This window comes from Scophthalmus maximus, chromosome 19, assembly GCF_022379125.1.
Source record: "Scophthalmus maximus strain ysfricsl-2021 chromosome 19, ASM2237912v1, whole genome shotgun sequence".
Lineage (NCBI taxonomy): Eukaryota > Metazoa > Chordata > Actinopteri > Pleuronectiformes > Scophthalmidae > Scophthalmus > Scophthalmus maximus.
Window position 1 is genome coordinate 12,057,501 of NC_061533.1, and position 15,812 is coordinate 12,073,312.

At 39.9% G+C, this 15,812-nt stretch overlaps 2 protein-coding genes across 4 annotated transcripts in view; one reads left to right on the top strand and one right to left on the bottom strand.

Moving 5' to 3' along the window:
* Positions 1 to 3,596, top strand: part of LOC118313636 (guanine nucleotide-binding protein subunit alpha-14) — a 6,753-nt gene extending 3,157 nt beyond the window's left edge. Inside the window, exons 2-7 of the mRNA XM_035639220.2 lie at positions 717 to 901; positions 1,478 to 1,632; positions 1,855 to 1,983; positions 2,110 to 2,239; positions 2,335 to 2,488; positions 2,820 to 3,596. Coding sequence (XP_035495113.1) covers positions 717 to 901; positions 1,478 to 1,632; positions 1,855 to 1,983; positions 2,110 to 2,239; positions 2,335 to 2,488; positions 2,820 to 3,010 — 944 coding nt within the window. The 3' untranslated portion in view covers positions 3,011 to 3,596. The remainder of the gene's footprint in view (positions 1 to 716; positions 902 to 1,477; positions 1,633 to 1,854; positions 1,984 to 2,109; positions 2,240 to 2,334; positions 2,489 to 2,819) is intronic.
* vps13a (vacuolar protein sorting 13 homolog A) overlaps positions 3,088 to 15,812 on the bottom strand; it is a 35,542-nt gene continuing 22,817 nt past the window's right edge. Inside the window, exons 55-76 of one of the 3 annotated variants that reach the window (XM_035639215.2) lie at positions 15,004 to 15,072; positions 13,594 to 13,726; positions 13,039 to 13,096; positions 12,632 to 12,803; positions 11,960 to 12,113; positions 11,706 to 11,852; positions 11,462 to 11,543; positions 11,289 to 11,358; positions 10,936 to 11,050; positions 10,732 to 10,845; positions 10,362 to 10,507; positions 10,161 to 10,242; positions 9,862 to 9,975; positions 9,532 to 9,607; positions 8,946 to 9,109; positions 8,701 to 8,746; positions 8,422 to 8,545; positions 8,058 to 8,172; positions 5,626 to 5,711; positions 5,276 to 5,399; positions 4,989 to 5,063; positions 3,088 to 4,891 (exon numbers count right to left, since the gene is read on the bottom strand). In XM_035639215.2, coding sequence (XP_035495108.1) covers positions 4,841 to 4,891; positions 4,989 to 5,063; positions 5,276 to 5,399; positions 5,626 to 5,711; positions 8,058 to 8,172; positions 8,422 to 8,545; positions 8,701 to 8,746; positions 8,946 to 9,109; positions 9,532 to 9,607; positions 9,862 to 9,975; positions 10,161 to 10,242; positions 10,362 to 10,507; positions 10,732 to 10,845; positions 10,936 to 11,050; positions 11,289 to 11,358; positions 11,462 to 11,543; positions 11,706 to 11,852; positions 11,960 to 12,113; positions 12,632 to 12,803; positions 13,039 to 13,096; positions 13,594 to 13,726; positions 15,004 to 15,072 — 2,317 coding nt within the window. In that variant the 3' untranslated portion in view covers positions 3,088 to 4,840. Of the gene's footprint in view, positions 4,892 to 4,988; positions 5,064 to 5,275; positions 5,400 to 5,625; positions 5,712 to 5,942; positions 6,711 to 8,057; positions 8,173 to 8,421; positions 8,546 to 8,700; positions 8,747 to 8,945; positions 9,110 to 9,531; positions 9,608 to 9,861; positions 9,976 to 10,160; positions 10,243 to 10,361; positions 10,508 to 10,731; positions 10,846 to 10,935; positions 11,051 to 11,288; positions 11,359 to 11,461; positions 11,544 to 11,705; positions 11,853 to 11,959; positions 12,114 to 12,631; positions 12,804 to 13,038; positions 13,097 to 13,593; positions 13,727 to 15,003; positions 15,073 to 15,812 lie in introns of those variants that run through there. The other 2 variants (XM_035639217.2, XM_035639218.2) reach the window with 2 other exon arrangements.

Consider the following 15,812-nt stretch of genomic DNA (forward strand, 5'->3'; position numbering starts at 1 on the left):
GATCTTAGCACCGGGGAGGACGTCTTTCACCTGCAGCACTGCAGACGTTCACATGACGTCCCTTTGGCAGTCAAATACACATTCAAATCGTTTTGTTTTCCTGTTTATCTCCGTACTGACAAGTTAGTAATCAAGAGTTGTTATGACAATTGTTTGCATTAGTATTTACTAGAGCTTGACCCTTAGCAACAACATGCACAGACACAGAGGGTCGTGGTGAAGCTGGTAGGCCGAGCGGATCGAGATCAAACACTGTATGTATGTTGAGCAGTGGTAGACTATAACTACATAAAGTACTGCAGTACTGTAAATACCATTGTCCATGTACTGGCACTTAACCTGACCGTTGAAATTCTGTGCTACAAATTTCAGATGGGGAAACTTTTCACCCCCATACATTTCTGTCACTAGAAAGATTCTATATTAATGATGATACTTTAATGATGATACAGTTGTTTTACTCACTTTACACGTCTGCTAGCACCTTTGAATTGTGATTCTTCTGCTTTTATTTGAATATTTCCAGATGCAGGTATAGTAATCTTACTCATATATGATACTCTGACTGACGTCACATTCATGATAGTTATAAAAAAAAAGGTGCTATTCCCTCATCTTCCTCTTCCTTTCTCTGTCGACACAATCCTCCTCCGTAGCCAAATACATTATAAGATCACAGTGCTGACCAAATTAAACCTGTGGCGTTTTTCCAACAGGCACTGGAGAGAGTGGAAAGAGCACCTTCATCAAACAAATGAGGATCATACATGGAGGAGGATACACAGCTGAGGACAAGAAGAGCTATGTCAAACTGGTCTGCCAGAACATCTTCACGTCCATGCAGTCGATGATCCGAGCCATGGAGGTGCTCCGTATATCTTTCTCTGACCCCCAGAACCAGGTATATGACACAAAACAAACGGTCGCAGCCTTTGCCAGGCGTTGGAATTGACCTTTGACTCCCCAGAGGCCAATTACATAATTATGGAAGTAATAATTGTCTTTGTTTGTCACGTTTTTAAGTTTTCCACCTCACATATTCATCACAAACGTCTCCTGACTCCTGATCAAGCTGTCAATTTAAAGTCAGCAGGAGTCCAAAATACAAGAAGAACAACACAGACACCAATAGAAATATACACATAGAAATGTATCTCTATACATAATCACTTCAAATATTACTATAGAACGGTTCTTCACTACAGCAGAAAATAAAACTGTAATAAAGTCTATTTACATGTGAAGTATATATCATCCTAACTCGTTTTTGTGCATTTTTTATGTTGTTGTAAATTGCTAAAAAAAAAAAAAAATTTCGTTAGGGAGATAAATGCTTTGTGAAAGCAGACTTCTAATAACACAATAGATTATCAGGATATGCGTCTTCTTTCTCTTCTCCTCTCCCGGATCTGTTTTCACAAAGTCAGAGAAGTAAGTGGGGGACGTGTCCTGATCGTCTCCGTCTGTGTGTTCACAGTACCACGCTAACTCAGTGCTGGAGATGGAGGTGGACAAGGTGGAGGAGTTGGACCAAAGCTTCGCGTCGGCCATCAAGAGTCTGTGGAACGATGGGGGAATACAGGAGTGCTACGACCGACGCAGGGAGTACCAGTTGTCCGACTCCACCAAATAGTGAGCATTGGATCCCCTGCAGCTCAGGCACATGGTTATCACAGATATGAAAACAGGCTAGACTCAACATCTCACTGTGCTATTCACCGATCATATTCTGATAAATTCACAGACGGCGTTATATGTATATTTTCTGTTCAAATATCCACACAAATCCAATAAATTCTGTTTATTTTCCTTTAACTTCCTCTTCTGTTTGTCTTCTGCACATTTTTTTTCCAGCTATCTCACTGACCTGGATCGAATTTCAGAGCCCTCTTTTTTACCCAACCTTCAGGACATCCTCAGGGTCCGAGTGCCAACCACAGGTATCATCGAGTATCCGTTTGACATGGAGAACGTCATTTTCAGGTGAGCCTCAACAGACCAACATAGCCGGTAACAGCTCAAGTGTTTTAACACTGGGGTTGGCGCCACGGGTGGCTTATGACGTGCCGACGTTCTGCTGTTGCTGGGATTTAATTGCTGTCATGGCAGGATGGTGGACGTGGGGGGTCAGAGGTCAGAGCGGAGGAAGTGGATCCACTGCTTTGAGAACGTCACCTCCATCATCTTCCTGGTGGCGCTCAGCGAGTACGACCAGGTCCTGGCTGAGTGCGACAACGAGGTGAGGGTCCAGTGCATCAGTAGATCACGCAGCAAACTTTAAACCGCTCAAATGTGTCTCAATCTTTTGCCTCTTTGTGCACTGAAACATTCCAGAACCGCATGGAGGAGAGCAAGGCTCTGTTCAAAACCATCATCACCTACCCGTGGTTCCAGCGCTCCTCGGTCATTCTCTTCCTGAACAAGACCGACATCCTCAGGGAGAAGATCCTGTACTCTCACTTAGACACCTACTTCCCCGAATTTACAGGTGAGTGGGTCTGTTAATCATCTTGAATTCGTACGTCGGTAGGTCACGGGTCATACCAACAGTAGGTCTGTGGATTAGGTATTGTGCATAAATCCAGTGATAAACTTATATGATATATGCAGTGCATAAAGTATAAGACCACTGGAAATGAGTATTCAGAGAGAAGTCACTCTCCAATAACTTCTGGAAATTTTCTAGACAAGGATTAGCTGCATTGGTCTCTCATCATATTTTTTAAAATCTTTAAGGAACTGACCATTTACTTTTTAAAAGAACTAATTAAACAAATCTACTGACAACACATTGAAATGAAATGGACCCTGAATTGCAGGACCTCAGCAGGATCCTACTGCAGCTCAAGATTTCATCCTGAGAATGTACCAAGAACAAAACCCAGACAAGGACAAGACGCTGTATCCTCACTTCACCTGCGCCACAGACACGGAGAACATCCGCTTCGTCTTTGTGGCCGTCAAAGACACCATCCTCAGACACAACCTGAAGGAGTTCAATCTGGTGTAAAAGGTGGAGGAAGAGGAGGAGGAGGGCAGGAGAAGAGACGAAGGGCTACAGGAGTACAGAATTATATGAAACAAAACTTTCAGGTTGAAATATTTTCATTTCAAACAAGTGAGATCTTATGTGGCCTGTACAAATCCAGCCAAAGAGAAAACCAACATGTAGTCACAGACATATCCATACTACTGTACATCTGCTGTGATATGATGTGAATGAGACTTCCCTGTAGAAGTGAGAATATGAAAGTTATATCATAAACATGCGGCCAGCTAATTATTTAATAGATGTTATTCCTGTGTCTTTATGAGTGTTTAATAGATAAACAGTACAAGAGGTGGTATGAGTACACTTTAGTCTTAATACTGAGCCACCTGTGTCTGTAATTGTCGTGCTGCAAAATCACTGAGCTGATACTGTTTTAGATGTAAATAACCTGAGTCGTACTCGACACTTTCTTCTCAGGAGAGATGAAAATTATATTTATGCAGTGAAACTTATAATAGGCAATTACAGTTCTGTAATAAAGAATCCAATTTGTATGTTTTAGATTTCCTGGACACAAGAAATAAAGGAAGAAGACAGAAATTTGTAACGCCTTTTTTTTTTTTTTTTAAACACGAAAAAGAATGTAGCCACTGCAGTGAACATTTTGCTCCTCCAAAGCATTAATGACCAAGATTAGTGGCACAAGAAATATTCACCCATATTAAACTGCGTCACACCCTGAAACCAAAAACAAACCTTTACAATATAAGTCAACGGCAGCTGATAATATCTAGCATCCATTTCTTTTGAATACATTTCCCTCTGCATAATTCTTCAACATAGTTGACATTGCATTTGTGTGGTATAAAAACATTAAAATCATAAAATTATAACCTGCAATGCCATAAAACAGACTATTGCGCGAGGATGTACATTATATATAGAACATTATGAGATTAATATACAGCAGCAGGATACATAGAGTATAAAAATAGCATGCGTCTCTAAATCACACTGAACAGTCTGTATCAAAAAGAGGAAAGATATTGAGGAATCAAAAGAAAAAAAGAGCAGGTTTTAATGAAGCACATTTTGAATGAGGAAAAATTTAAATTAGTGTCCCTTTTATAGAATCCAGTAAAATAGACATTGTACATAAAATGTGCTACCATCATTCGGTTCATTTGGCCTCATGTTCAGTGAAACTAAATTAAATAAGTAACTTAGTTTGTTTTTGACTGAATATGGCAAGCAGAACTATGGAACATGTCAGAGCTTCACCAGCATTTTAGACTCAACCAGATATTACATGATGCTTTTGTAAACTCAAGACTTTCCGCAGTAGTTTTATCAAATAAAATATTAAATATCTATTACATGAATGCAAAAGAACAAGTGCAAGTAGAGCAATGAGAGCGAAATTTGCTTGGTTGGATGCAATCGGAGCATCTGTGGTGAATGAGTGTAAGTCAGCCGTCCATTTGTCGCACTTGTGTTGGCATGCGCTCGCGCAGACACGCAGACACACACACACACACACACACACACACACACACACACACACACACACACACACACACACACACACACACACACACACACACACACCCTCTGTCAGTCACACGAACAGTCAACATACAGCATCTGTTTGTGTGTTTTTAGCACCACTCACACATGGAGGTAAACAAAACTAGCATGCAGTTAAGAACAAAGGCACTGACACACACAGACTGTGTGTTTGTGTGTGTGTGTGTGTGTGTGTGTGTGTGTGTGTGTGTGTGTGTGTATGATTTCTTTCTTTCTTTCTTTCTTTTTTGATTCCCATTATTTCTCGCTCTTCTCCACGATTCAGTATTTGGGCAAACTGTCTCTTGCATCCTCCAGTTTGGTCAGAACCCACTGAAGGTCAAGAAGAATCAAAGTTAAAAAAAAAAAAATGGACATGTATCTAAAATATGTGAATAGTAGAATCTTATGGTCAATGTCATGAACTCACCGTGGCAATCTCTGGAGTTTTGAAGTTTATGATCTTTCCAAACTCCTTGGCATGGAATACCGACTTGACTCTCTCCTGCAGGACACAGAACAAGGCTTAATGCAGTAACCCGCTAAGTAACTGTTTTAAATAGAAAATAAAAACAAAAATAAAAACCCAATACACTCTAAAGGGAAAGGGTACTGTAAGGTCTAATTTCAATTTGTATTTAGCTTTTTATTCTATTCTTTGCAAGACGGTTGCAGGAGTTTCTTCTTTTTCAATAATGTCGAGTGAGCTTTTTATACCTTGGCCTCAATGCGAAGTCGGCGGTCCTCTACAATCGCCGGATCCTTGGTGAACTCGTCAAACAGATACTGCCATTCACAGGTCAGCTGGCCGAATGTGCCCTTGGTCACAAAAAATATGCCCCTGGAGCAGAAAGGGTTAGAATGAGCCATGAACGACAGCTGGTAAGACGCCATCGGTAAAGGATACAGGTTCGTCAGTGGGGTTGAATACACAAAAATACCATTACTGGTATGCATACTGTTCTACAAACGTTCAATAAAGAGCACAGAAATATCATATCCAGTTTAACACTAACAGTGAGCTACTTCCTCTTTCATACTTAATCAGATGCCAAAAAATCCCTCACCTCTTGGTGATCATGAGGAAGTCAGACTCATTGACCTTGGCGTGAGCAAAGTATTTGTACTTGGCAAAACGTCCATTCTCAATTTTCTGAAAGACAGACAAAGGAAGGTTAGTTTTTAAACAAACAGCAAGGTGAACAAAATAAGAACTCAATGTGTGAACATAACTGGGTCTTTGTCCCGACTGCCTGCTCTAGATAAGAAATGAACTACCCATGATCTTCTGCAAAACCTGAATAAAACTTTTCTCTCATGGAAGTGGAAAATGTTGGGGAGGTGGTGAGGGAATTTGGGATGAAAAGAAGAAAATGAAAAGGTGGAGGTTCTAAATGTTTTATTTACAACAAGAGGGCAGTGAATGACAGAATGATAAACATGTATCAATGTTGAAAACATACCAGAAAAATGGATGTTCCGAACAATGAGGGGAAAGGTTTCTTTTGCTGGTTTATGATAAAATGATGGAGAAAAAAAAGAGTAAGCTAAAAAGCAGAAGAGATGGTGTTAAATAATCAAAGATAAAAATAAAGAAAACACACTAGGTAGGGATGGGGGGGACGATCTTAATTTGGCATATGATCTGCTTTGCAGAGGAATCGTACAGATAACATTGTGCATCTGTTGGTTGTAATGCAATCATTACAACCAACAGATATTCATTTTTTAAATTATATATTGTCATATTCGGTGCTGCTAGCGAACACATTAACGCATACGTCTATGATGAATCTTCGCTATTCCCCATCCTGAGGAGCAATCTGTGTGTGTGTGTGTGTGTCTCTGAGGCTTCCCCCATTGCAGGGGGCGTGTCCAGCTCTCACTGCTCGACACACGCAGTACAGACGCAGTACAGACGCAGTACAGCCCCCCCCCCAACACCAGGTTAAATAAACAAAACACATTCCTTCATCTACTCAAAGGCCTTTTTTTCAGTTTGTATAGATCTTCTACAACTAAGCGACAGACATCGGGCAGTGAAACAAACTGCCACACAGACTACAGCTGTCACTTCTAGCTTCTAGCCTTGATCCTCATCACCCTCATCCTCTGAGCCAGTTCTACGCCATTCACTGTAGGTCAACCTCATCTGTGGACACGACAGGAGAGAAGAGTCAAGGTCAGAGAAGAGAGAATGGAAACCTGTTCCTGTCCAGACACCACAATGCATTTGAAGACTATTTAACCAGCTACAACAGAAACATGAAACTAAGCACGAAACGTGACATCCACTGTAATTTGTAGAGGATATGTAGTTGTTGCCATTACTCCTAATTTAGCACGAGGAGAACAATGTGTTACTAACACAGTGAAAAGACACAAATCTAGCCATGGTCTAAAGCTGTTGGAACAGACCGGTGACAGATTAGAGAAATAAATAGTAAACCTGAATAATATGAGGGGAGAAACAAAACAAATGTAGAGAATCACTTTTTTTGCAGAATCCCAGAAGTAGAAATCAGAGTAAATCTGTAGAATCTTTACAAAGGAGCATTGAACCGGTTCTGGAGGCTCAGTCTTTAATTTGTCACCTATCTGTAAATGTAAGGGATAATCCTACACACAGAATCCTCACTATCAGCTAAATGCTTAATAATTATAGCTCTGACCTGAGACTCGTGAGCAGAGACTTCAACCCACTCCATCCAGCCCGACTGTCAGATGATGTCAGCACAACAAAGTGACCCGGAGCTTGAAGCTCACAGTTTAAATGAAGCTACACTAAAATCTACAGATATGAAAAAACCCACGCTACTGACACACAGGCTCTGAAACATGTTGAGATTAATGTGCTGATCAACGGTCAAATGTCTGCAGTAGACAACACGTCCCTCAAATCAAAAGACATTAAACCGATCATGTTTTTTGAGTGACAGTACAGGACCGTAGCTGTGCTGCAGTAAAATACTGTACACAGCATATTTCTTCCTGTGAATGACTGAAATAACCGCTCAAACATTAACCTTTGCTTCGGAACTGAAGGTGTTCTCACATTTCTCTTTACTTATGTTGATTTACGTTGGTTTCAAATGTGTCATTTTTCCCATAATAAACAAAACACACACACACACACACAAACATATGGAGCTGAATTGCTTTGTAAGAATCTGTTAACATAAAAGTCTGAGATTAATTCATAAAACATATAAGGCTCATTTAAATAAAGCAGACCCATAGGGAAGATAATGTAAAAAAACACAAAAAAAACAAAACACTAACAACTCTCTTCCTGTAATAAATTATTAGCTGAACACAAAACTTGTCGGGCAAACATTGGCAAATTTGAACATGAGTTTGAATGCCTTGTTTTGGGGTAAACCACTTATATACTCACTATATAAAGTTATATAAAGTAATATTCAGTTACTCTACATAGACTTTCTATTCTCAGTTAAATAAGAGACGAGGAAAGTTGCTGCCTGAGCTTTTTTCCTACCTGGAGCATCTGACTGCCAAGGCCTTCCCTCTCCTTATATGGCCGTATGACACCGTCCTCGTGGATGAAGCGAGGAGGACGCAAAGATTCAATATCTTGGGATGTCTCTGCCGCCCTAAAAACATGATATGTGAAACACAGAATGACGACTGCACCGAAAAACTCACATTCAACACACTGTGTGCAAATACGGATAGAATGTTCTTTTGCCACCATGTGCTAATGACCTGGTGACAAAAAAAATCAAATGTGGATACACTTTCATTCATATACATCATCTACGCCCGTGCACACTGGTATTATAAACACAGACACGTGTGACAAATGTGGGAATACACACTGCACACAGAAATAATAACCACACCTCTTGATCCCTTGGAAAGTGCTGCTGGCCATGTCGATGATGCCTCCTGTAGGACGGGCCACCGCACCAACAAGACCTTTGCCAAGACCTTTGAAGAAGCCTGCGGCACCCTCCTTCTGGGCTCCTGCAAAGTCACACGTCACCAAACACACGTCACACGCATGAATATGATTACCAAAAGTAGTTGGACAGATAATTATTCTGTCTGCTATAACATTTCGTACATCGTAGAGTGATTTTCATATTTTATCCCATTCATTTTATCGAACACATACATACCTTTAATAGGTTTGGTAACAATCCCTGTGATCCCACTGACAAATCCCTGAAAAAAAAAGCATTACAGTTTTACTCAATAGTTGTAAATCTCTCATTATGGCCCATAATCCCTTGTGGGACAATTGATTATTACAATTATTGCTAGTTTCACAATTTCTGCAGTTTGTGTCAAAGGTGTGTTTTCTGCTGATGTGCACTGTTTTAAGTAATAAAAAAATAATAAAAACACTTAATGTTGTACATACAGACACCAGTCCTTTTCCACCGCGGGTCAGCCCTTCTCTCAGGCCACTGGGTTGTTTGTTCATAGCTTCTCGTCTTTTCTGCTGATATTCCTCATCCATCGTTATGGCAGCGACGCCCTTTGCCATGGCACCAGTTATCCTGGAGGCTGCGCCTGCTATACCCCCTGAACGGCAGACATGAATCGTAAGAAGTTACTATATTGTGTGAAATGTCCATTTGTTCCACTGTAATCCATTTTACCCATATATTCAGTTTAATAGTCTGTGTAAGAATGACTGAAACCCTAAAATGTATATGTGCAGCTATGCCCATGATATCTTCGGTAACCATATTCAACGTTATTCTGGATTCTACCAAAATGGATCGCATTCCATTGCACAGAGATATGAAAAATAACAGGTGTGAAAGGTGCGTCAGTCCGGACCAAAATTGAGTCCAACCTAAGATAGAACAAACCGTATCAAATTTAAACAATGTAACCTAAGACAGAACAAACCGTATCAAATTTAAACAATGTAACAAAGACAGGAACCTTGATTCGGACTTTCATGTGTGAAAACGCTCTCTGGTTAATTCTGTGCTTACCAACAGCTCCTCCCACCAGAGCCTTCACTCCAAGAGCCATTCCTTCAACAAACTCCTCCGGCCCCTGGATGGCTCCCTGGAAAACCCCCAGACAAAAGTAACACATGAGGACATGAAGATACTGTCAACACATTTGTGGTTCTAAACAGCCGTGCTGTAAATAATGACCTAAACCTAATAAGGATCAATGACTACATCTTAAATATTCAAGAAGCATCCTTAAACTCATTTAAAAATAAATGTTCACCTAAACTAATCAGTTTTTTTTTTAAACACAACAACATTGATACAATATTTTACTGGTTATTAATACTTGCATTACACTCTTACCTGATAGGGCTCGTAGAAGAAGGCCTCCACTCCCTCTGACAGTCCTCTGATCAGCCCAAAGGGGTTTCCAAGCACATCCAGACCCAGTACTAACACATACATCTGCTTAATAGCCTGAAATTCAATAAACAGAAACCTCAATACCAGGGCCTGGTTTGCTGTGTTCTCCTACTGTACAATTATTCACCTTTAATACCATAAAGGGAAAACATAAATCAAATGAAAAACAAACAACCAGCCACTTCTGCAGTTCCTAGGTTATTATGCCACTGATATTTTGCATGTGCGCACTACAATACCTGCTTGGAATAATGTCTGATGACCTCCCACTGTAGCTGCTGAGTGGTGCAAAACTGGAAGGTCAACTCAAAGAAGGCCAGTCTGAGAAAAATGACAAATTAATCACTCAGGTTGCACCATATTCCTTCAACTACAAATAACAAGCAAACGCTACTGTGTACGATTCCCGTGTTGTTGAGGGCTTTCGTGTGCGTTCATACTTGAAGACAACATCTTGCACATCTGTGAGCGTTGCTCCAATGCTCTTCAGCAGCAGGTTGAGGGACTGCACAGGGATGATTTCTTTATCTCTCTTTGCCTTCAGCCCATCTTCTCCTCCAGTGCTCAGAGAGAAACTCAGGTGTAGCTGCAGAAAAACATTACTTATCAAGACTGTTTCTATTATCAAATATACCCTGCACCTTTGTTTTGTGATTTGATTTTTCCTTTTGACAGTAAAATAATCAAATAACTACATTTCTAGTATTACTTATTAAAAAAAATACTCAGTGTGTTGTTGATAAAGAAGAACATTTTGTGATCAGTTAAAAGATTTGTTGCTGTAAGTATGAAACAGAAAAAGTCAAATACCTTGATCGGGGAAATGTGGAAGTATTCATACAGGCTGATGGGAGAGGTGTCAGCAGCAGAGACGTGGTTTAGTTCTGTCTTGATATACTCTATGTCCTTCTCAAACAGTTCCACCTAGAGGAATAAAACAAGCACAAACAAACAGCATCATGATCTGAAGGAAAACTACATGGTATGTTAACTGTGGGTGCGTGAATGTCTGACCTCTTGTTCTGAGGTCATGATGCTGGCGTTCTCAGGGGTGAACAGGTCCAAGATGGCATACAGGAAGCCCAGATCGAGCTTCAGATCCATCTCTTGAATCAACACCTTGAAATACCTGAGGCGGACATACATTTAAAAATCGTAATTTTAAGGAGCCAGACTGAGAAAATGGTTATTCCAGGAATTATATGCCAGAAACTGTCTAAAATGGGTAAGGTAGGCAAGTGAAAATGTTGGGAGCAGAACAAAAATAATGGGTCTTGCCTGCTTTAGGTCGGAAAAATGTAATAGAACATGAAAAAGCTGCACAAAATGAAGTGCACCATGAGGAGAAATGAGAAAAGAATCGTTACTTGATGCGAGAGATATCCGAGTGCCCGGCTGCTCTGGTAACAATGCTGATATCAGTCAGAGGTTTGGGTTCTGTAAGGAAAAACAATAATAAAATCATAACACAGACTGAAACACTGCATGTGAAACGCATGCGATGCAAATTTAAACATGAAAACAAGGCAGATTAACAGACCTGAGTCCATGGTGATAGACTTGGGCAGTTTTACAGGGTAAAAAACATAGGGGAAGATGGCTCCCGGCAGCTGATTCTGGATCTGTAGGAGGAAATGGATATATATGTTAAACTAGTGTATGGATAGAAGGAACAAAGAGCTCAAAATGTATTTAAGAAGGTTAAATGTTAGATCTTAACAAACAATTTCCACACTTAAGGGAAGATATTTGTTGCTAAAATGTTACTAAGCAGTAGTCTTCACCTGTATGCGGTGGATCTGGACACGGTAGGCCCTCTGTCGTGGTGAGACGCTGTACTCCACCTTCACCCCGGGCAGGAAGTGCCTCCTGAGAGGAGCGGCACACGGCTGCAGCATCTGCATGTCCATGCCATTGGGAGTAAAGGACACCTGGAAGACAAACTTTAACTGTTAGGATGCACAGCCTAAACGGGTAACATGAAATTGACAGATTTTAGAAAATCTGGTACATTTAACATGAATATTTAGAGATTGACCTGGTAGCTGTTTTCCAGGTCGACGATGGCATTGTCTACAGGTGCACATTCAATGTACTTTTTGAAGCTGTTCTCCAACATCTCCGCTTCCTTAGTGCTAAGTGTCTTCCACCGATTCTTTTTCTTGGGCTTCAACTCCCACACCACATCAGAGCTACGACGAGAACAGAGAAACAAGAGTGTGAAACCGCACCAGGGTTGAAACTGCGGCACTGTTTGCAAAACAGGAAGAAAGTTGATGTTCAACAGTAACAACCTTTAACACAGTAGCCTATTATGGTATCAATGGAACTTCAAATAATTTTGTTACACCTGCATGTGTAACAATAAAATTGTATTCTGTATTTTTCCATGGCACAAGCAGAAATAAAACATGAAAAAAAGTTGTTTAATATATCTATGATTTCAATCAAAACAGTTTGGCAGATGGTTAAATTTCAAGAGTCAAGAAGAAGCTCAACTGCAAATCAGAGAACCTTATGTTGACTTGTAATTTACAAAACACACATCTAAATTTACCCACAAAGCGTAACACACACATTTTTAAGTATTGGCAGTGAGCCATGGTCGTAACACGAACACCTACCCCGTGGGGTTGGGGCCTGGACAGTTTTTTATTCTTTTTATTACATGTTTTAATGTGTATACATGTGTATGTTGCTGGTTATCTACCTTGTGATCCCAATAAAGGAGACCTCCTGGCTGTTGCTGTTGTTAACCAGAGACACGCCCATGTTCTTTAGCGACAGGATGATTTCCTGTTCAGCCAGCTGCACCTTCTCACTCTCGCAGATCAGCTTGTAGATTCGTTGCTCCTCAGTGAACAGCACAACACGCTGGAGACCTTTGGATCAACATCAAACCCAGTCCTTACTGATTCAAGAATTTCTTTATCCCTAATGAAAACTATTTCCATCATAAACTGTATTTTCTTTTTTTCCAGTTCAAGCAATTGTGTTCTTAGCACATGACACCATTCATGTACTGACAAATAAACTTGTGATCGTGAAGATAATTTTTAAGTGATTATAAGTGTAAAGAACAATTACAGAATGCATTTCAAGCTCCTTGTACTTTACCTTCATAAAAAGAGATCACAAAAAGTTTTCCCTCGTTGTTAATGTCCTCGCGCAGATCCTACAGATGCAAGAAAGACAAACACTATACTGTTTAAAACTAACATCATCGTATTGCATTTATTCACATTTTAGTTGGATTTTACTCGGTTATTATTCAGTATCATTTGGTCATGAAAAAAAATTTATGAAAATCCTTAATTTGAGTAACATTGCAATGTAAATGATGTAAATGTATTCGCCACAAGGTTTCTCATATACAACAGATAATGTGAAGCACGCTTTCAAACTTTTATTTATGTGAGGGCCTGATTTAGGAAGAGCCTCATGCTGTAATTTTTCAGATAAAATACTTCAGCAAGTTAAAAGTGTGATGGCGTCTCAAGGTCTGGGGAACGTTAACAAATTGCTTTCATGCCAAATGCAGACCGATTACTGCAGACAGAGACAGTCATCTTTAGTTTTGACAAATTAAGAGTTTTGTTTAAAATATGGAAAGCTTGACTTGATAAATAATAAAACTCTGGCACAAACATTATTGTGGCTCAGGTATAGTACCTCCTCACTCTTCAGCGTCCCATTGTAAGTGCCACAGTTCCAGCAAAGCTCCCGGGACCCAGTGGGTTTGGCCCAGGTGTAGTGCACCGCTCTCCCAGGCTCCAGCTCCTCCTGCTCTGTTATCTCCTGAGAGCTGCATGCACATGAGACCCACCCAGACACACATACACTTTAAATATCAGCAACATGAGTTATAACCACTAAAAAAAGAAGGAAATAATGTTCCACTGGTTTGAGATGGCAGTGAGCAAATAATGAGAAAAGGACAATGGTACAGTTTAATAACAGAGCCCAGCCACCAAGAATCTACCACCATGACAACCATCCAATCCAAAGTACCTGTCTGACAGACCACACGAACAACTCCCATGAGCAGACAGAGTATGACAGTACAACGGCCAAACACCCAAAAGACCCACTACCTCTCCTGGAGAGATAAGGTTTAATTATGCACGCTCAGACTATTTCCGATCTCCATTCGGACCAGACAAAGCAGACATGAGAAAATGAAATACCGAAGAGGGGCTAGGAAGCCACAATTTATGGATGGAGATGAATAATAAGAGAAAAGTAGTTGAAGCAACAGAACCACTGGAAGAAGCAGGAGGTGCGATTCCTTCGGAAGAATCCCATCCAATCAGCAGCATTCAAAACTAGTATTTCTACAAGATGACAACACTTCATCGGCGACCGAAAGAACAGAGTAGTAAATGAGTAAATGGGTTTTTAGATGTCTAACCTGCTCCTTTTCCTCTACTCCAGTGATCCTTTAACAGACTTAGATCATAAATAAATAAATAAATAAAAACTTAAATAATTAAAATGGATGACATACATGTCAAAAAAAAAATAGCAAAAGTACAATGATTGTGATATAATTTTTGACAAGGCCTACACGTTGGCGAGGTGAGGAGCAGATTACACAAACCACAATCAGAGCAGAAGCAGTCTTCTTCTCCCTGCCTTTACCTGCACTCTTCTTACCACGCTCTGTACTCAAGTGACTGTAACATTAGTCTTCTATCAATACACAAATTCATTGTTTAAGTGCTCTAATGTGTGAGAGTATCTGCCCTGTTGCTGTTGTACAGTTCTTTTTAATGCTATGCTTCATTCTTCCACCTGGTGTCATCGTCGACTCCTTCACCCATATTCTAAATAACTTAATTCACTGTTGGGATCTTTTTTACTTTTGCTCTCTTACTCTATGTGTACATGTATCAACCTTTAATAAGAAGTCTAAATTCCTCTAATTAGATTCTTAAATCATTCTCCACCTACAGAAAGTGCAACACAACTAAGCGCAACACTTTCATGTTTTTCCTTTATCCCCTCTTATCTTCTTCTCCGTCTTTCTCTCTCTTGGGTTCAGAGTGCGTCAGAAGAGTTTCCCCTGTTCATATTTTCTACCTGTCCTCCTCCATTGAGAAGGAGAGGTCGAGCAGCTCGTCAGCCACCCACTTGGTTTCTGTCCGGTCGCTGCATGACCCATAACACACAAACAAAAATCGCTATCAGCAAAAAACAAACACCGTTAGCTATTAAATAAAAAGTTAAAGGCTGCTGCAACAAGAGAAATTAGTCATTTGACAAATGTGCAAAATACAAAGCATCTCACTGAAATTAAAAAGTTAATGTTGTGCATGTACAAATCCGATTTGGAGTTTTTACAAAGTGAAAAAACTCAAAGTGAATAATATGAAAAACTACTGGGAAATAAGACATGAGCAGAAAACAAATCAAAATTTCAAAAGAAATTGAATGAACAGGCATGGCACAAATAGCAAAACATCCAAATTTGATTTTTGACTTTTTCATCTTAAGGTGAGTGGGACACATTCACAACACAATTCACATGAACCACGGAGCACTTTAAAGGCACATTTAAAGAAATGTCCACATTTCTGTAAATGTAATATCATGATATAAAAGAGGAGGAAATATTTTGCAATTAATGTTTTCAACTAACACTTGGAAGGGAAAGTTAAAGCAAACACAACCATATTCTAAATTAAGCTTAACTAAAATTAAATATATGAAAAAAAATCCATCCTCAGCAAATTAACAAATCCTTTTTTAAATCTATTTTTTGGGGCATTTTGGGCTTTTATTTGATAGTGAAGACAGATAATATGAGGAAAGACAGTGGGTGAACGTCATGCAGCCAATAGTCCAGCCTGCTGGCCTGGGAGACTAAGTGGGGTCTTGTTGCTCAGGGT